The 20,219-nt window shown below is 47.0% G+C and overlaps 1 protein-coding gene across 12 annotated transcripts in view; it reads left to right on the top strand.

Moving 5' to 3' along the window:
- LOC113932077 (transformation/transcription domain associated protein) overlaps window positions 1-20,219 on the top strand; it is a 113,886-nt gene that overhangs the window by 32,572 nt on the left and 61,095 nt on the right. For 11 of the 12 annotated variants that reach the window (XM_027610507.1, XM_035722076.1, XM_027610510.1 and 8 more), the window contains 12 exons: window positions 507-763; window positions 2,832-3,032; window positions 5,784-5,935; window positions 6,878-7,077; window positions 8,460-8,677; window positions 8,799-8,996; window positions 9,582-9,842; window positions 10,334-10,495; window positions 12,510-12,606; window positions 13,906-14,027; window positions 14,337-14,507; window positions 17,902-17,970. In XM_027610507.1, the coding sequence (XP_027466308.1) occupies window positions 507-763; window positions 2,832-3,032; window positions 5,784-5,935; window positions 6,878-7,077; window positions 8,460-8,677; window positions 8,799-8,996; window positions 9,582-9,842; window positions 10,334-10,495; window positions 12,510-12,606; window positions 13,906-14,027; window positions 14,337-14,507; window positions 17,902-17,970 (2,108 nt within the window). The remainder of the gene's footprint in view (window positions 1-506; window positions 764-2,831; window positions 3,033-5,783; window positions 5,936-6,877; window positions 7,078-8,459; window positions 8,678-8,798; window positions 8,997-9,581; window positions 9,843-10,333; window positions 10,496-12,509; window positions 12,607-13,905; window positions 14,028-14,336; window positions 14,508-17,901; window positions 17,971-20,219) is intronic. The other variant, XM_027610509.1, reaches the window with a different exon arrangement.

Genomic DNA, 20,219 nt, shown 5'->3' with positions numbered 1-20,219 from the left:
GTGAATGCATCTTACTGGTCTGTGTCTTTGGGTTGGGCTTGTTAAAAACGTAAGAGGATTTTTATGTATTTTTTGAGGGGTGGGAGGGGCAGAGGGAGAGAGAATCCCAAGCAGCCTCCAACACTGAGCACGGAGCCCAACATGGGGCTCCATCTCATGACCCTGAGCCGAAATCAAGAGTCAGACACTCAGCCGCCTGAGCCACCCATGCGCCCCAATGTAACACGATTTTTTAAAAGATCTCTGTATAATATTAACTGTTTCCTTAAGATTGATGTTAAGTAATTAGAGCTTAAATTATAATTTAGAATTGTGTTCAGCCTGCTCTTGTTACTGTGAACATGACCGACAGAAGGGGTCATGGTTATAGAAAAGATTTAGCTAAAACGTCTTCCTGTCGTCACATTAATGTTGATAATAAAAGGTGGAACCGTTACTTGGTACAATTAACCCTGGCCTGTCTGGGAGTAACTTTCCTCTCTGACGTCCTCAAACCCCGTGTTTAGGGCTGAACATGCTGCAGAGTGGTCTGCATAAGCAGCACATGAAGGACCTCTTCGTGGAGCTGTGTCTCACGGTGCCCGTGCGCCTGAGCTCGCTCTTGCCCTACCTGCCCATGCTAATGGACCCCTTGGTGTCTGCTCTCAATGGGTCGCAGACGTTGGTCAGCCAAGGCCTGAGGACCCTGGAGTTGTGTGTGGACAACCTGCAGCCTGATTTCCTCTATGACCACATTCAGCCGGTCCGCGCGGAGCTCATGCAGGTAAGCTCGTGTTCTCACCAGTGCCAGCACAGGGCGGGACGCTGGGTGTTCACGTATCTAGTTTTTACTGGGAATTTTAGGCTAGCGGTTTCCAGAAGTGACGGGCCTCCATTGAGCTCCCTGTGCCCCACGTGGGGCTCTCTGCAAGATGAAGTGGTATAGCTTTCAACTTTAGGAGTCTTCTGGCTTAGGAAAAGATGTGAAGAAATACTGTATGTGTGGAGTAGACATTCGTTTTGTGGTATTTCCCTTTTTCGGAGGGCTTTCACGAGTGGCACATCCTCGTTCAGTTGATGACCTATGAAGGCAGGTGTTACAGTTACTACGTGCTGCCAGGGAGATCCTTTCTTTACCCACAGAAGACCTTGAGATACCACAGTAAAGAGAAGCAAACTCCTAAGGGAAGCGCAGGTGTCCACTTTGGGGTCAAGGGAAATGAAGCAGATAATCAAGGCGATTGTTGTGAAAACATTTTGTATTTTCTCTTCAGGAGAGTGTATGTTAAATATCAGGTATTTTCTTCGTGTTTCGCGGTCGTATTGATTCGTAACATACTCAGTAATTGTTAGAGGTTTAGGGCAAGGGTGCCTGTTACTTATTCATCTGCCCCTTTGGTATAGAGTATTTGGCCCAAGGAGGGGGTCAGAATGCCAGCTTTGTGTGATGGAGACTGCCTAACTCCTAAAAGACAGGAGTCCAGATTGGAAACTGCAGTGTGCACTTGAGGCTGAGCGTGGGAGACTTACCCCACCAGTCCTGATTTGGGCTCCATCTAGGTGGGAGAGGATGGTCCTGGAGGTCGGGTCAGGGCCCTAAGTCCACTCTCCCAGTCGTCATTTGGAGACTCGACCGAGAGCCTACCTCAAGAACAGCACTTTTGGTTCTGGAAGGCAGACCATGGGCCTGACTCAGGTGCGGGTGAAGCACCGTGCAGGAGGAGGAGGCGGCAGGGATGGGCTCATGGGCCTCTTGCCATTCCATGGGGCAGATAGCCCTAAGGAGAGACCAGGGCAAGGCTACTTCCCGCTTTTGGAGAGACAGTAAACTCCCCACCCCTGCCCCCACACTAGACAAGGAGCATCTCTCTCTGATCCCATCAACCAGCACTCATTGCCAATGCCACCCCCTCCTGGGGAGTGAAGCAGAATTTCCCTTTCCTGAGGATACATGAGGAGTGGTTGGGCTGGGTTCTGGGGTGGAGGTAGGGAGGCTTAGCATCTCTCCACAGGTATTCATTAAGGACAAGTCTTTTGGGACCTTTAGGGACGTAAGAGAAATTGAAATTTTGCTTTAAAGAAAAGTTCAAGATTTTGTGTTGTCTTTCTGACATTGTTATGGAAAGTGATGTAAGAAAATTGACTTAACTAGACAGACATAGTAATTTTTAGGACTTAAGATAGTCCAGGTAAGGGAATGTGGGAAAATTGGCAAGAGTTTTTTGAAACAGGTGAGTGCGTGTGGTCCTTAACACTAATTGTAAGTACGAGGTACACGTCCTTGTCATGTATTCCTGTAAGGCAGGTCCTGTCATGATCCGTGTTTCCCCTCTTCACCATCCTTTCTAATGTGAGGTTTGAAACGTATAAGAGAGTTTATTTGTCCTATTTGTAGGAATTTGTCATGTTTGTACATTATAAAGCCTAATAATAGGAGGAAAAACCTGAGAACTCACCCTCAAACCCCAGGACAAGAACTTGATCAGTAATGAGCATTTCCCTCCATTGCTTCTGATCTTATTTTGTATATATGCTTAAACCATATGTTGCTTAGTTTTCTTGGCTTTTGAGCTCTGCGATACTTACCATGTGCTACCGTCTGTATTTCAGGGGTATGGAAGGCTATTTATGTTTATGTGTGCATTTTCTTTAAAGACAAAATGTTCCTGGAAGGACACACAAGATTGATTAACAGTGGTTTTCTCCCGAGAAAGGGAAGTGCATGTTTGGGGGACAGAGACGGGAGGAAGAATTTTTGCTAAATAGTCTTTTATAACTTTCAAATTTTGATTTATGAACCATGAGAATGCATCACCTTGAAAGGATTTTAATGAAAGTATTTTGGGTTGCAGGCTTTATGGCGCACCCTGCGCAATCCTGCTGATAGCATTTCTCATGTGGCCTACCGTGTACTTGGTAAATTTGGTGGCAGTAACAGGAAGATGTTGAAGGAATCCCAGAAGCTGCACTATGTTGTGACTGAGGTTCAAGGCCCAAGTATCACAGTGGAGTTTTCCGATTGTAAAGCATCTCTTCAGCTCCCGATGGAGAAGGTAAATTTGGAATTTTCAGGAGCTTCTTAAAGATCCTACACATTTCATTTTAAGAACGCTGATTTGTATTTGAAAATATATAAATAAAACATGTACTTTCTTGAGAGGGAATTTTTTTTCTTTTTTTTAGAGATTGTATTTTTACGTAATCTCTGTACCCAGTGTGGGGCTCGAGCTCACAACCCCGATACCAAGAGTCACATGCTCTGTTGACTGAGCCAGCCAGGTGCCCCTTAGGAGGGAATTTCTAACTCAAAAGTACAGAATGTATTTGGGAACCAGCTTGGTTGGCCAGGGGCCTTTCATCACACCAGAAGGCCGGTGGAGGTGTGCTGCGTGAGAACTTTGGACGCTTGAGCAGTTTCGTCTTTCCTGACAGAGCAGGAGGTGATGACACCCAGCACATCCTACCCTTGAACTTAGTCTGTTTTGATGCCTGGCACGCTTTACTTCAAGTGTCGTTTAGAACCCAGGTTAATCCAATACTTACCACTCCTGAGCACCTGCTTCTCTCCCATTCTCTACCCAAACCTAGCACCTGCTGTCTCTCCTGGCTCCTTAGCCCCCTGCAGACAGCTCTGTGTTCTCTCTCCATCTGCCATTTAGAACTCCTGTTTCATTGGGTAAAAAATGGACAGCCTGTGTCCCCGGCATCTTGCCTGAGTGTCCCGCTCTACTACTTTTGCTTTATCTTTATTGAAAGCTGTTTCCCACTCACCTGACTGAGCCCTCCCCGTCCTTTGTCACATGCATATGGTTCCACTTGGTTCTCATCTATATTGTCAGGGTCGACTCTCCCCCTTATCACAGAGCCAGCCTTTTTCCACCTTGTCTTAACAGCTTTTGTTACCATTATCTAGCCATTATAGACTGGGTATTTTTTTTTTTTTAAGGTGTGAGAGTAGCCTTTTGCGTGCATCTGTGTGACTCAGCTGTTTCGTAAGCCAGATGCCAGCTGGGATTCCTGAGCTCCTTGAAGATCTGGTCTTAAACCAGCATTCTGCGGCCTAGAGCGACTCAGAGCTCTCCCTGTGCTCAGGCTAACTGTCCCGTTGTGTCACACCATGGAGCCCTGCCTGCTCACCTGTCTGTGTGTGGAGTTTACCCACTAGTGGCTTCTGTGGTGGTTGTTTTTTGTTTTTTTTTTTAACGACTTTCTTAACATCTGGAAGGAACGATAGCCATCATGGGTCAGTGTCCCCCTGCAGGTATTTTCCGTCATCATCTCAGTCTTCCTGCCCCCCCACGTCCTCACGCACGTGCGTTGTCCCTGACCCTCCCCCAGCCCCGTCCCATAGATGGGGGTCCTCTCCAGACCTCAGGGGAAGGTGCCACCCCAGCATCTCACCCAAGCCTTTTTAAAAAATAGCTGCCAGTTAAACACTAGTTCCCTCCTAAGAGACTACAGCTAAAAGTCCGTCTTTACATTGAAAGTTGCTATAGTGAACCTCTTGTGTCAGTAGCACATTCCCACATTGAGGCCATTTCCTTAGCACAGGATTCTGTTTGCTTCAGCCTTGTCAGGGCTGGTGGGTATTAGTAGTGAAAACTAAGGTACCTGACCTGTATTTGATCTCTGCATAGACTAAGCAGAGCCAGAAAATCTCTTTAGGAGTAGTTTTTCCTTCAAGAAGAAACCAAGTTTTTGTTTTGTTTTTTTTTAAGATTTTATTTATTCATCTGAGACACACACATAGAGAGAGAGAGCACGAGCAGGGGGAGAGGCAAAGGGAGAGGGAGAAACAAGCTCCCCGCCAAGTCAGGAGCCCGATGTGGGGCTCGATCCCGGGACCCTGGGATCATGACCTGAGCCGAAGGCAGACGTTTCACCATCTGAGCCACCCAGGCGCCCCAGAAACTGGGTTTTGAAGAGAGGCTTCCAAGTCCTCCTGCAGCCCCACACGGACTTGAGGTGCGCGAGGGGCCGGTTTCCCAGCGGCTGGCGGCTGAGGTTGCACACTCCCCCCCCACTGCAGCTGGAGGGGCTGCTGAGGCCAAGGGAAGAAGCAGCCTGGCCAAGCTGAGTGCCAGGGAATCCCCATTCACATAATCCCGCTTTGGGCACACTTCACGATCCTTTATTCTTTTGGCAGGGAACTGGCTCAGAGGTTACATTGATCCTTAACCACTTCCGAAATTAGCCCCGTAAACCAGGGGTGACTCAGCGAGGAGCTATGCTCCTGCTCAGTGTGGCCATGTGGGAGGCTGCAGGGCAGCTGCTGTCCCTGGCAGCCCCTCTCTGCTTCCTCGCACACAGCCTGGGGAAATGTTGCCTCCTGAACACAGATCAGTTTTTTGAGTGATAGGTGTGTAATTGTCCGTAAGGGTGACTAGCCTCCTAGCTGTTAAAGGCTTCACATGATTTTGTGTGTGATTGTGCCTTCCCCCGCCTTCCTGCTCAACCTGAGTAGGATAAAACGTGTGTGTAGCTATGTAGGTTTTCTGGGAGGAAAAAATAAAAAAGAAAGAAAACCCTTTTATCTTCTAAAGAGAGAGTTGAGTGGGACTCCCGGGTGGCTCAGTCGGTGAAGCATCTGCCTGCGGCTCAGGTCATGATCCCGGGGTCCTGCCCAGCAGGGAGCTCCTTTCAGCAGGGAGCCTGCTTCCTCCTCGGCCTGCCGCTCCCCGTGCTTGTGCACCTGTGCTCTCTCTCTCTCTGGCAAGTAATTAAAATCTTTAAAGATAGAGAGTTGAGTAATCATGTAATTTCTGCATAAACGTAGTGTTTGTGTTTCTTTGTTGTTTTTTTAGGCCATTGAAACCGCTCTGGACTGCCTGAAAAGTGCCAACACTGAGCCCTACTACCGGAGGCAGGCATGGGAGGTGATCAAGTGCTTCCTGGTGGCAATGATGAGTCTAGAGGACAATAAACACGCCCTCTACCAGCTTCTCGCACACCCTAAGTATGTTGGGAATGTGGTTCCCTGTGATCGGTGCATCTTACGTCGGGACGTAGGGGTGCAGAGGACCACCCAGATTTCCTAGCGCTAAGGATGCTCCTGCAAATCGGGAAGCTCACATGTTTACCTGCCTAGTGGTGCTTTTCTGGGCTTTTAGAGAAAATGAAGAGGAGGAACCAGGAGGTGCTTGAGAATTAGAGTTTACCTCAGTCGTTGTGTTCCTGTTGGTTGCCTCTCCTTGAGGTGGTCAGCTTCAGGAGGCAACGGTCCTGCCCTTTTCTCTCCCGTTGCTCGCTCGTGTATCCATAGTGCCTGGCACGTGGCGGACGTTCAGTGGCTCTTTGGCTTTTCTGGTCCACAATGATCCTTTCATTCCCCAAATATTTGTCCTATGATATTTGTGTTTTACTCTTACCAGTTAGGGCTGTGACCTTAGATGATGGTCTTGTGTGATCGTGTGTGTACATTACCTTGCTGTGTCCCACATTTCGGGGGAGGGACCTTCCCTGTGTGTTTTCACATTCTCACGGCATCAGTGACGGGTGGTACACATGCTGTTGGTGAGGTCTGTAACCTCGTCTGATTCTGTTCCCGTGGGGTGATTTTTCAATACATAACGGCCGTATAGCAGCCTTTAATGCAAGCTCTTTTTCATTTCTCTTTGCTCATCGATGGGGTTACATCTTAGAATTTGGCTTACTTAGTTAAAAAAAAAATAAAGTCAGACATGAACGTTCTTTAAAAACTATAAAAATACTGAATCTGCTGCCACGTTGTGACATGGCTCTGATTCATCACCTGTGCTCCGTGTTCTGTAGAACATACTGGGGGTCTCTAGAACCATCGGTCATAAATGTTCATAATGAAATTCATCACGTAAGTCCTGGTGGAATCATTAGCTTAGGACTTCAGTGTTGTGAGGATGGACTCGATTTTATCTTTCAGCTTTACAGAAAAGACCATACCTAATGTGATCATATCACATCGCTACAAAGCACAAGACACTCCAGCTCGGAAGACATTTGAGCAGGCCCTGACCGGGGCGTTCATGTCTGCGGTCATTAAAGATCTCCGGCCCAGCGCCCTGCCCTTTGTCGCCAGCTTGATCCGCCACTACACCATGGTGGCAGTTGCCCAGCAGTGCGGTGAGTGGGGTGGAGGAAGTGGTTATGGGACTTGCTTGGGCTGCTGCAGAAACACCATCAGGACGTGGTGCTTCGGGGGAGCCGTTTGGCTGGTTTCATTCTTGGCCTTTGTTTTCTGATTTCCTGCTTACTGCAGGGTAATTGGTATTTCGGAGACGGGTGCAATAGTAACTTGAAAATCGTTACCAAGTTTCTCTGTACGGCGCGCCGGTGGAAGATTTCCACCCTTTGTTTTTCATGAAAATGGGCGCGGAGTACTTTTGGACACTCTGCATATGAGACAGTTTGTGGTCTCCCTCGTTGCTGGTTTTCCCCCCCATGTGTTGTTTGCCAAGGCCCAGCCTCCCCTCCCTGCCCTTCGGCCGGCTTTTCTGTGCGGTGCTCATCCCTGCTGTTCCCCGCCTCTGCTGTGGGGTCCTCCAGCTCCTGATTGGCGGGGGGACCGCGCTTGTTCTGCTTGTTTCTCTCTCTAATCCACCGCTAACTGGTGCTCTTGCAAAAGACGATGAAAGTGTCCCAACACTGCCAATTGCTATAGAAGTTTCTGAACACTGGTCTGAAGACAGACGAGCGCTGGTCGGTGGACGCACTGGAACAGCACTGTGGCACTCTGTGTCCCCGAGGCCCCTCACCCTCCAGGTGGACGAAGCAGCTTTCTCTGAATGCTGCAGAACACCGCGAACTTTCCCCCTTGTAACTCTTCTTGCCCTTGGCCCGAATAGTCAGTGCTCATCCCGTTGATCTGAGATTGTCTCTCGGTGTTGCTCTGTTAATGTCTTTCCAGCAGATCTGTAAGCTTCTTGATAGCGAACACCCATCTTGCCTGGCACCTGCGAGGCATTAATTCTCAGCAGATTGTTCTCTGTGTGGGTTGGGTGTCATAGCCGGGTTGCTTTTTAATTATTCTTCGTGTCAGGAATGTCTAGAGTGTAGCCCATACTCATTTCTATGCTGTACCCCTTGGCCCTTAATGATTTTTTAAAAAGAAGATACATGGTTATCATCATCATAGAGAAGATCTAAAAAGAACATAGTTTATAATGGAGAACATTCAGAAAAAGAGCCTTAGTACGGATCAGACCACTTAGTTTAGGAGTAATTGCAGTTTAACAGAAGTTGTTCGAAAGTACCAGTGCTGGCTTTTACTGAGCTCCTAACCTCAAATTAAAAAACCTGGTAGTGCTGGGGCACCTGGCTGGTTCAGTCGGTGGAGCATGTGACTCTTGATCTTGCGCCGTGAGTTCGAGCCCCACGTTGAGTATGGAGATTACTAAAAAAATAAACAAAAGAACTTTTTAATGAGGTGGTTTTGCCATTGGAGGGACAAGAACGTGCGTGTAAATAAGCTCTCCTTTCTCCCATGGCCGCCGCCTCTCTTCCAGGTCCTTTCCTGCTGCCTTGCTACCAGGTGGGCAGCCAGCCCAGCACAGCCATGTTTCACAGTGAAGAAAATGGGTCGAAAGGAATGGATCCGTTGGTCCTTATCGATGCAATCGCTATTTGTATGGCGTATGAAGAAAAGGAACTTTGCAAGATTGGGGAGGTGGCCCTGGCTGTGATATTTGATGTTGCAAGTATCATCCTGGGCTCGAAGGAGAGGGTAAGGAAGGACTGAGGAGTCCCTGCTGTTCGGGGCGTGCTGGTGTCTGTGGGCGGTCACCCTGGAAGCCGGCCGCGCGCAGTGCGGGTGGCAGGACGGCGTGTCTGTGCTCTCTCCCCAGGCGTGCCAGTTGCCTCTCTTCTCCTACATCGTCGAGCGCCTGTGCGCCTGTTGCTACGAGCAGGCCTGGTATGCAAAGCTGGGGGGTGTGGTGTCCATTAAGTTCCTCATGGAGCGGCTGCCTCTCACTTGGGTTCTCCAGAACCAGCAGACGTTCCTCAAAGCGCTTCTCTTTGTCATGATGGACTTGACTGGAGAGGTAAGTGGTGGGTGACCCCCAAACTGAAACAAGCAGTTCCTGAAGCCGATTCGCCTAGAAAAGAGCATGAGGCGGCTCTGCCCACATGCTCTCCTAGAAGCTTAGATGTCATTACAGCATCTTTAAGACGAGGACAGATCAGGACCCCCAATACCAGCTTAGGACTTCAGTGGTTATCTGAGTATCTGCCTGTGTCGATAAAGAACCGCCGCAGACCAGGGCACTTAACACGGTACGTCTGTAGAGGGAAGTAATCCCGCTCACTCTTGCCACGGGGCTACACAGTGCACGTGCTGCAGGAGTTTCTCTGGAAGTTGCATTCTTCACGAAGCTGTACGCAAGTATAACTCAGACACATCGAATGTGGTGGACCTTGCCAGCTTATTCATTTGGGAAATACAAGGAGTTTGTCTAGATCCCCATTTTCTTTTCTGAGTGACATACAGGAACGCTAAGGTGATTTAGCCACTGAAGTACTGTATGAAGGTTAGGAAGTAGTCTTGTTAAATGAGCTCACCTGGGGTGGGGTGGGGGGTGGACCCACAGCGAATGACCCTTTCATTCTGAGGAGTCCCTCACCTGCAGGTTTCAAATGGGGCTGTCGCCATGGCAAAGACCACCCTAGAACAGCTTCTGATGAGATGCGCGACACCTTTAAAGGATGAGGAGAGAGCCGAAGAGATCGTGGCAGCTCAGGAGAAGTCCTTTCACCATGTGACGCATGACTTGGTTCGAGAAGTCACCTCTCCAAATTCCACTGTGAGAAAACAGGCCATGCATTCACTGCAGGTCTTGGCCCAGGTCACTGGAAAAAGTGTCACTGTGATCATGGAGCCCCATAAAGAGGTGAGATCTCTGTCCCCGGAACTAGGATATTTGAGCAACCCTTTTGAGACCTTTCTCCTTCAAATCTGAGTTGAAGAGGATACGTAATTTGTAATTTCGTGTCCACTTTACAAGGTGCTACCGTACATGTTCTCTTTGACCTCAGATAACGCAAAAAGCAATGTACTGGTATTAATGGCTATATCCGTAGTTGTCAGCATCAAAAGAACAGAAGGCTGGCTTCCTGGATCTCTGTAGCCCCAGTCTGGTCGCTCTTTTCTTATGTTAAGAGCGGTTACTCGGGAGACTTAGGAGTTCGGTGTATCTGACACGTTGCTACCCACCAGCCAGTTTTAGCATATGGAATGTACCCTCCCTTCCCGCACTAAAGGACAGCATAACTTTTCATCTCACGGTTTTCAGCCTGATCATTGTCTTAGGATATCGTGGTGAGCAGTGTTTGCTCTTTAAGGGATGGCTGGTTGGTAGTGCTTCCTCCTTGCCTCCCCCAGGTCCTCCAGGATATGGTCCCGCCGAAGAAGCATTTGCTCAGACATCAGCCTGCCAATGCGCAGATTGGCCTGATGGAGGGAAACACATTCTGCACCACATTGCAGCCCAGGCTCTTCACAATGGATCTTAACGTGGTGGAGCATAAGGTGTTCTACACAGAGGTAGGGGGGTGGTGGTGCGGCGTGGTGTGGATGGTGATGACGTGTGTCTGGTAACCTGTCTTTGTGCGCGAAGACCGGTCAGGCAGCGCTCAGAGAAGGCACGGGTGATGACCCCAGGTAATCAGCCCTAACTTGGCACAGCGCCCTGCGCAGGTACGTGATAGGAGGTAGGCCTGCTGACTGGAGATGTTCTACCAGACGTGGCTGTGTTCGGAGTGCTTAGAACTCTGTTAGCCTTCTCCAGGGCACCTTGCTCTGCAGAGCCCTAAGGATGTAGTCTGGACAAAGACGGACTCTCCGCTTTGATCACTGTCATCAGCGGGTGCCCAGAATAAGACTGGCTCAGGGAACGTGCCCGTGTATTGAATGTATTCGTCACTTAGGGACGTGTCGTGTGCTGTTGAGAACTGACTTCACATGAATGCCATTGTTTAGCTCCGACAGCTCTCCGGAAACTGTAGATACCGATTATTCTCGTTTGGGGCAATGGCAGATGGCATCCTGTAAGTGTTTCTCTCTGTAAACATTCTAGGATGGGGTGACATTAGACAGAGAGAAACAAATTGAACTGTAGATACAGTCAAATTCTACTAAGCATTAATTCGTAGAATACAGTAATGGTCTGGTGATCAGTCCCAGTGTGAAATTTTTTTTAGACTGAAGTCCTATGCTGGAGGCATTATCAGAGTAAACTGAAGTAAAAGTCATAAGGAGGCAAGTTCTTCTGATCCACGCTAAGTTTGAATTTCCAATTATGAAAAATTTGCCTCTTGAGTTCTTAAGTCCTGTGTATTTGCTTGGACATAGAATCCTATGATCACATGGTCTAGCTTTGATCTTTTATACCTTGTTGTATCCCTTGTGTAGGAGTCATACTTCATATGACCTGACAGAGGCTCTAGGAGAGCCACCGGAGAATGGGAGGAAGTCTCCCTTTGGTGGTTCCAGAGGCAGATGTGTTTTAACCTATGTGGAAAATTCCTCACTATGCTTAAGACCAGAACCTGGTAGTGTTAAGTGATAAATCTCAGGGAATGCAGCTGGTTTCCCAAGTGTTTATCAGTGCACTAGCTGCATCAGAACACGTGAGGGTCTTTTTAAAAACAGACTCCTGAGTCCTCTCCCTGGAGGTTTAGGGTCAGACCTACCAGTGGACCATCTACAAGTTTCCCAGGTGACTCTGGTGTATGTTCATGTTCTGGTATATGCTCTCACTCTGTCTACATAGAGCTACAGACACAGGTGTCTGTCTACGCTTGTGGGCATACACACCTGTGTTTATATAGGAGGAGAGTAGTAATGATGGAGTGGAGGAGGGTGGTGGCTCCAAATATCCAAATATCCAAAAAGGATATATATCCTTTTTTGCTCTTTGAAATCTTATACTAAGTAGGAATATTTAAGGGAACAAAGGTAACGGTAAAGTTTATACCATTTTCCCAGGATGTAAATAGAAGGGGAAAACAGTACTAGAACAACGTATATGATATTTTGTGTATTAGATATGTTAATACATACTGGGGTATGATAAAATGTCCAGAAAGATAGCCACAGGAATCTCTGAGTTATGATATTCTCGGTGACTTTCAACTCCTTTCTTTATACTTTTCTGGTCCTTGGGGGGAGAAAAGTATTACGACTCCAGTATTGAATTACAGCACGTGTTTGTTGAACACTGGCCCATGGCACTGGGAAGCAGCTCTGAATAAGGAGGGAGACGTAGCTGCCATCGTATTTGCAGTTCAAGTGATCCCCTGGGTCGAGAAACAGTGTTAATGGTATCAGAGTGGGTGAGAAAGTATCTAAGAATTTATTTCCCTAATGAGGTTGACAGAGTTTGCTTTAGAAGGAAGTTGTGTCACATTGGATACTAAATTCCCTAGGGTTTGAGTTTTTAGTTTGTCAGTTGTTAAGTGTGTTGTGTGTGGGTAAGATTGCTGTGTTCTGTTATTTTCAAGGTTACTGTGTCTTCACAGTAGGAGCTGGCTAAATTAAATTATTTTATCTTTTACAGCTCTTAAATTTGTGTGAGGCTGAAGACTCAGCTTTAACAAAGCTGCCCTGTTACAAGAGTCTGCCGTCACTCGTACCTTTGCGAATTGCAGCGTTAAGTAAGTTCATATGAATTAAGTCTGAAACAAGTCATGGGTACGAAGATGCAAGGAGACAGTGGCCTTTTGGGGGGTTTTATTTTTTTACGTTCTTTTAAGATGGGATGATTATGTTTGTGTATTTGTCAAATGACATAATGAGATGTCAATGGATTATGTAGATGGTTAGGGTTTAAACAGTTGTTTACTCTTACAAACTATGTATTTTACTTTACAGTAATTAACTCTGAATGCTGTAGGTCACTGATGAATCTACAACACTTCAACACTCTAGTTGAAGAAAGTAGTCCTAGCGTTCATTTGTTGCCAGTTTCACCCAAATTGGAGTATATAGGAAGATCTACTACAGCCTTCATAGGGTTTTCAGTGGTTTGGTAGCAATTGAGAATCCTGCTGTCCTTTAGGCTTTCAGTGAGCAATGTCGGCTGCATTGTGGAATTTTTACTCGAATTCTACTCGCTTAGAAGCATCATTCCCCCTCACTTTTTTTTTTTTTTTTTTTTTTTTGGTGAATACCCAGTACAAGTTTTTTTAGTTGGCTTGGTCTCTTGCTTTGTTGGTTTTTATACTGTGCGTGAAATGTTGCCAGAATCCTCCTTGAATTAGAGGTGGAGGAGCTGCGAGGCAGACCGTAATACCTGCTTGCGCACGGGTCTGGGGTGTGGAAGCCACGGCAGGTGGGAGGGAGGGAGGCTCGCGCTCCGCAGCCAAGTTTGGCAGCTTTTCTTCGGTGGGGATTCCTTTCTTCCGGCGCCTCTCATATGGTCCTGTTGGCTAATATGGGCGTTGCTCTTGGGCAGGTATTATCTCTCAGCTAACAGAGAGGATTGAGCCTTTAACCCCCCACGTTGGGAGGAGGCTGCCTGATGAGACACGGATAGTGGAGGAGAAGCCAGGCTGCGTGTGTGTGTTCCCTCAGCACCAGAGTTCAAGGCCAGCCCTCTGTGTCACTTCAGTGTGCGTCTGCCTGCAGCTCAGCCATCCTCTCGCCCTGTATGGGGGTGTCTTAGGGAAGGGGTGTCACTGGGGGTCCCCTCTTTTCCCCTCCAGCCCTTCTTCTATCTGGACAGGGTAATATCTGTCATGGCCTTTCTGACAGGCTGTTGACTTCCCTCTTAGATAACACTGAACACGTGCGTTAGGACACCATGTGTTCTTTGGTCTTTCTCGAGGCCAGACACTTGGGAAGTGCGTCAGTGATTGATAGTTGGTGTTGGTTGGTAAGAGCCTTTAGACGAGGAAATTGTTCATATGTTTTTCAGGTTAATAATGAAATTGTATTGATCTCTCTCCCTAAAGATGCGCTTGCTGCCTGCAATTACCTTCCTCAGTCCAGGGAGAAGATCATCGCTGCGCTCTTCAAAGCCCTGAATTCCACAAACAGTGAGCTGCAGGAGGCCGGAGAAGCCTGCATGAGAAAGGTGAGTGAGTGGCGTGTGCGTGCGAACGCGCGTGTGTTCTGTCTCCGGGGTTCTTCCCGTTCACCTGGTTGGTACGCCTGGAAGTCGGCCTCGCATGAGCACACACTGCATTCCGGTAGTCTCCGCTGGTTTCCTAGTCACGCTGAGCCTTTTTAAAATATTCAACAGTAATGACTAGTCTTCATTTCATCTTAAGTTTTTGGAATGTATGTGGCTAACATCCCACAAACTTGCTGCTAGAGCTGAATGAGTTTATTATAAAGTATATTCTGGTGTCTCTTTTCCTTTGTAACTTTTCTTTTTAAATAGTTTTTGGAAGGTGCTACCATAGAAGTAGATCAAATCCATACGCATATGCGGCCTTTGCTGATGATGCTGGGGGATTATCGAAGCTTGACGCTGAACGTCGTGAATCGTCTCACTTCCGTTACCAGGCTCTTCCCAAACTCCTTCAATGATAAATTTTGTGATCAGATGATGGTAAGCCAAATGCATTTAAACATAGTTTGTAATCAACCTGAAATTTTAGCTTATTTTTTTCTAGGTAAGTAATATACATGTGTGTGTGTATATATATATATACGTGGTATAAAATTCAGAAGTGTGAAAAGGGTACTGTGAAAGTCTCCCGTCCCTGAACTCCAGCAGCCCACCTCCCCTTCCTGGGGACAGCCGGTGTTAATGGTTTCCTGTATGTCCATCTAGAGATGTTTTACATTTGTAGTAGGACATACATATATTCTTTTCCTCAGAAGGAAGCACCATATACACACAGTTCTTACTTTTTCTATTTACTACTCGTCTTTTCAGATCAGAACATGAAGTGCTTCTTCTTTCTGTCTCATGGCCACGTGATATTTCAGTACGTGGACATGCCAGAATTCATTTCACCATTCCCCCACTGACGAGCATCTAGATTGCTCCCAGTCTTTCGCTATTATAGACAGTGATGTAGTGAAAAATGTGTAAGAACTTTAGAAGTCTTTAGGGTTTTTTAAAATTACTAAGGAAGTAATTATGCAAATAAAATGCCTGTTTGACAGTGTTTAGATTTGAATTATAAACAGATGCAGGAGATTCAGCTATTAACTTCCTTATGCATTTGTTCAATTTTGTTTCTGTTAAGTAGATGTTTATAATAACTTAGGATTTCAGGGTACATGACTGTAAACGTGCACGTAGTTTTCATGCTTATGTTTCTCAAGTGGCCTCTGGCCATTTAGACATCTCAGGGTCCTGAAGGTATTTGTTTCGGTAACTGCAGTACATGTAGTGTGTGTGGAGTGCAAATCTATGGCTGTGTGAGGACCACACAGCTTTTTACCTCACATACGGTTTTTTCATATCTGCAGACACCTAAGAAGGGAACAGTGACCAAAACACCTAACTAGGAGTTGGTAGTCTTATGGTTGGCCCTAAAAATTGTAGCTGATGCCCTATTAGAGTGTTACTGGGAAACAGTATTCCATGGTAGTAAATTTTCCGAATCGAAAAGCTCCTTCCTCTTTAGCTTCCAGATGTGTGTAACACACACGCCCTTCCAGTGTCCGCGCACGCACACCTTAGCAGGTGTGGTCACGGTCACTTCCTAATGCGAGCACATCAGATCCCGCGCACGCACACCTTCGCAGGTGTGGTCACGGTCACTTCCTGACACGAGCACATCAGATCCGTGCTTTATCTGCCATTACGTCGCAGCTCTTGGCGCTTGCAGCGTGAGACCCATGCTGTGTTCCAGATGGCCTGGCCTTGTTGTTTGCATCTCTTCCCTCTCCCCCGCCATTTCTTGCTGCCTTCGCCTGCCTGCCGGAGGCTACGTGTTTGTGGCTAGTTGGTGGGCTAACTGCTAGGCTAACCCTTCACGTTTGCTGTGAGCTGGGAATTCACTCAGTGACTGCTGTTGCCCAGAATTTTGAGAGCAGTCTGAAGAGACTGCTCTACTACCTTAGAGTCGTAGTTTCTGACGTAGGCCAGGAGTCTTTTCTCCCTACAGTGAAGTCCGGGGGTTTGTGTGTCCAGTTTGTTGAGGGGACTTCCCCCCCCCCTTTTTTGGCCTGAGAGCTGTTTTCAGAAGGATTAAAATTTCTCTGAAAGCAGATAGTGTTGACATACTTGGGTAAAGAAGGACTGAGTTGCCGTCTGTCCAGCCATTTTCCTCTGGCCCCCACCTTGCCCGGGTCCAGTCCGGGGTCTGTGCCAATGGCTTCTGATGTGTCCCGTGCCCGCCGCGCCAGGGTTGGGCGGGGAGGGTGGTGGTCAGGCACACACTGGCCCTTTTGAGTCTTGTTCTTTAGAGCCATGCTCAATCACTGAGCCTTTGTTTTCCCGCGTATGATATGTTTTTGAGGTTCACAGCTCAAGCCTTCAACATAATTTTAAGAGCTAAGACACCCTGCTGTGTAGGATGGGCATTCATGAAAACAACCCTGAAAATTTGCCTTTTTAAAAATGTGAACTGCTGGACATTTGACTTTCAAGTCTCTCATGTGGGTATTTGCTGTGGATAGCTCCTTATTGAGCTAGAAGTGAATTTATATACAGTTAGTGTTATTTTTTTTCCTTTGGGGCATCTGAAAGCAGAGTGAATAGGGGATGCAGCTGGCTGCTTCCTTCGCCTTTGGTTTTGTTCCTCTCTTATCTTTGGTAAAGTAGCTGTTGTAGTAAGATAGAGTTTTATGAACCTAGATCTTGGTGATCATTAATATCTTTCCAGGAATTTTACTGACAAATAGCTTAATGTACTTAGTTTCTTTGAAAGCATGTATATTTTAGTGTTTCTCAGTGTGTGTTCTTTGGAACGCTGGCCCAGTAAGTGTTTAGATGGATTTAAGTCATCTGTCCCCAAGCCTCTTTGACCACGGAGTCCTTTTTAAAAACAACTAGTTAACTTCCCGTAGGGCTTCAGTATGTGAAGAACAAGTTTGGACGGTGTGGGAAGTGAAGGTAGATCTGTTATTTGGATAGTCTTGTGGTTTTACCTGTAGGCTCTGAGTGCTTATCTGCCAGGTTTTGCTGGACACCATGGCTGGGAGCCTGGCTGCCGCGTGCCCCGGTCAGGCCAGAGTTGCTCTGGGCTCAGGGATCTCTTTTCTCGTGCTCTTGCCGTAGAACACAGAGTCTGATCACATAACGATTGCCCTGGTTCTGCACCGAAGGGAATTGCTTCCTGTTTGCACTCATCTGTGCAGCCTCTGACCAAATGGGATCCGTGCTCATCTCACCAGCCCATCCCCCACCCTCCCCTTGTGCCCTCTACTCCTCAGCCATATACAGCGGCCAGCCCTCCTGTTGGTGGCTTCAGGGCCTTTGCGTCTCCTTTTCTCTGCCTGATGTGCTTGAGCTTCTGGAGAGTCTGCCTCAGCAGGGCGGGGGAGGGGGGCCTCCCTGACCCCGACCCCCTTCTCCAGCTGATTCCTGTTCCTCCCCTTACCGTGACTGTGTATCTCACCTGGTTCTCCCCCGCTGGAAGCTGAGCTGGAATGAGGCTAGGGATGATGTCCGCCTGTTCCCCTCTCCCCCCCGGGGGCCTGGCCTGATGCCTGGCTCCTCGAGGCTCTCCACGAACAGGTGCAGCGCAAAGTAAGGTGGTCATAGGAGCACAGCAGTGAAATGCCAGCCTCAGAATGGCCAGGTTTCAGGACGTTTTTCTGTGACATCAGGGTCAATTCAGCCTTCTGCTCGTGCGACATGAGGCAAATGCCTGTTATTCCCTTTAGTTCAAAGGTCGGGCTGTTTTAGATTTGAACACTGCCATCTTCACATTGAATATGATGGAAAATGATGATTACCTATGAATCTTCACCTAAGAACAGCACGGAATTGAACTGATCGTGTGTGAGGGAAAGCTGTCTAAGGATGTTGTTTTTTTCAACAGCAACATCTACGAAAGTGGATGGAAGTGGTGGTCCTCACCCACAAAGGGGGCCAGAGGAGCGACGGAAACGTGAGTGACTTGTTTGCTTCTGGGAAGGGCAACCGCACCGGGCACTGCTGTTTGCAATGTTAATGTCGGAGCAGTGCTTTTAACTAAAATACCGGTCAGAAACCCAGTTTATGTAATTCTAGGCCTGTAAATTGTTGAACATCTTTTACTAGCCTTACGTTTTGCCTTTATTTTTCTTAATTATTGAACATTCCTTTTTGTGTTTCTTTGAAATCTCCTTTCTTCACTTAAATACAACTTTTTCGTTGATGAGAATTCTGGGAAGCTTGAAATGTTAGTATTTTAATTTTACTGGTTTTGCTGTAAAGTGTATAAAGTGTATTTTCTAGACTGTTCTTGGCAGCTGCTGTTTGCATGGTGGTGCATTCCTCAGCTATGGTTTCCCATGGCTTCCCATCATCACTGCCTCATGAAACTGAGTGTAGGTTTCAGGACTTTAGACACTGAGGATAACGTAGCAAAGCATCACATAAATACTGGCATGTATGTTGACGGGTCCGAATCCCCCATCCCAACTGTTTGCCAAAAATCAAATGGCCAGGACTTCAAAACACATTTTTTATGGCTTTAAGGGAAAACTACTTTAGGTAAATTTTTTTACGTGTCTGATGTTGGTCATTTTAAGACTTCACTCTTTAAACATAATGGATCTTGCTGTTTTGAATCTAATTTGCATATGTTAATATTCGTTTAAAATACTTTTTAAGTTGATGACTGTCCTATCGGTAGGATCGTGTTTTCCCTAAGGTCCTGTTACACCTGGTGAAATTGTACGGCAGTGTCCTAACGAGGGGATTCTCTAGCTCTTCAGGGGCATGATCAACGTGGCTTTCTGTCTTCCTGTGCGTATTTGTTGGATGCTGTGTTTCATCCCAACTTGGATTTTTTTTTTTTCTTTTCGGCTTTATTATGCTTTGTTTTGGCCATTCTGTGTCAAGGTGTTTTGTTTATGTAAGTGTCAATTCCTGCTGCTTCTAAAAACAGCCAACTAGGCAAAACTAAACCAGGATTTTACACTTTTTTTAGGAATGTTACACTACCGTGACCTCTGTGAAGGTTTGTTATTCATACAGGGAAAAACCAGGAACTCTTCACGGGGGAGAGCAGAGTGTGTGTTCAGAGCTTAAACTCTTGGCCGTAGGTACAGGTGCCTCTCTGCTTTTCCTCCCCACCTCTCAGCCGCTTAGCTATTTTTGCTCTAAGTTTTATATTTGTTTTATAGTCTGTTAATTCTCTGAAACACACAGCTAGTTCTAGAATAAACACTTAACAACCTCCAGGGGGCAAGTGAATGATTTCCATGAGATCAGAAAGATTCCATCCACGTTTACAGCGGGTTGTTTGGAGGGCTCCTTGGATGGGGCAGGGGCAGCGGGCAGGAGATGGAGCTGTGGGCACTGGGAAGTCCTCCAGCTCCCGCGGAAACGTGTCATGACCATCATAGGAGGCCACTCCCTGACCAGCCTGGGAACACCCAGCTCTGCGGGGGTGGCCTCAGGCTGTGCTGTTTGGGCAGCGTGCCCACAGTTTCATCACCTCAGCCCGGGGCCAAGCTGCCGTTCTGCTCTTGAGCTCTGATCATTTTTTATGGATGTTGTTCAGGATTGGGAATGGATCTTGGATCGTAGTTTGTCCTCATTTGGTTGAATCCCCAAATAATATTATATGATTGAGAACCTGCAACTGAAGACATGTTAAATAGTGGACTATTTATAAGAAAACAAATACAAGCTTTTCTGTGATGGTGGGTACCCTGATGATCAGAGCTTTGCACGAGCACCGTGTTTGAGGAAGGTTTGCTGTTTTAGCATCGCGCTCCCAGGGGAGAATGCCTGACCCCCTTGCCGTGCCATGTTTGTGTGCGTACACAGCTTCACTTCCCAAAATAACCCAGCTACCTGTGGGTGGCATCATGGCCTCCGGGTTCTTCCGGGTGTGGGGGCCTCACACATGCCCGGTTAAGGGGGCTGAACCACCTGGTACTCTCCAGATTTCCTCTGGGAAAGAGGAAGAAAATTTCTTTAACGTCAGCGCTGCACATAAAGATCGTAACTTACTCGAAACAAAAACAGGTTTTTAAATGTATTTGCTTACAGCAGTTTCTCCCCCTGGGCGAGAATTCCGAAATTCCTGCTTTTTAAATTTGATTTAGGGAAGGGATGTATGCTATTCTACACTATCTGAAGGGCTCTGTTTTGACATCTGAAGGGTGGACGCTGTACTTTTTTTTGCTGTTGAGCATTTGTTAA

Source organism: Zalophus californianus, chromosome 10 (genome assembly GCF_009762305.2).
Source record: "Zalophus californianus isolate mZalCal1 chromosome 10, mZalCal1.pri.v2, whole genome shotgun sequence".
In the NCBI taxonomy this organism is placed as follows: domain Eukaryota; kingdom Metazoa; phylum Chordata; class Mammalia; order Carnivora; family Otariidae; genus Zalophus; species Zalophus californianus.
This window is presented reverse-complemented; position numbering and strand designations above follow the sequence as displayed.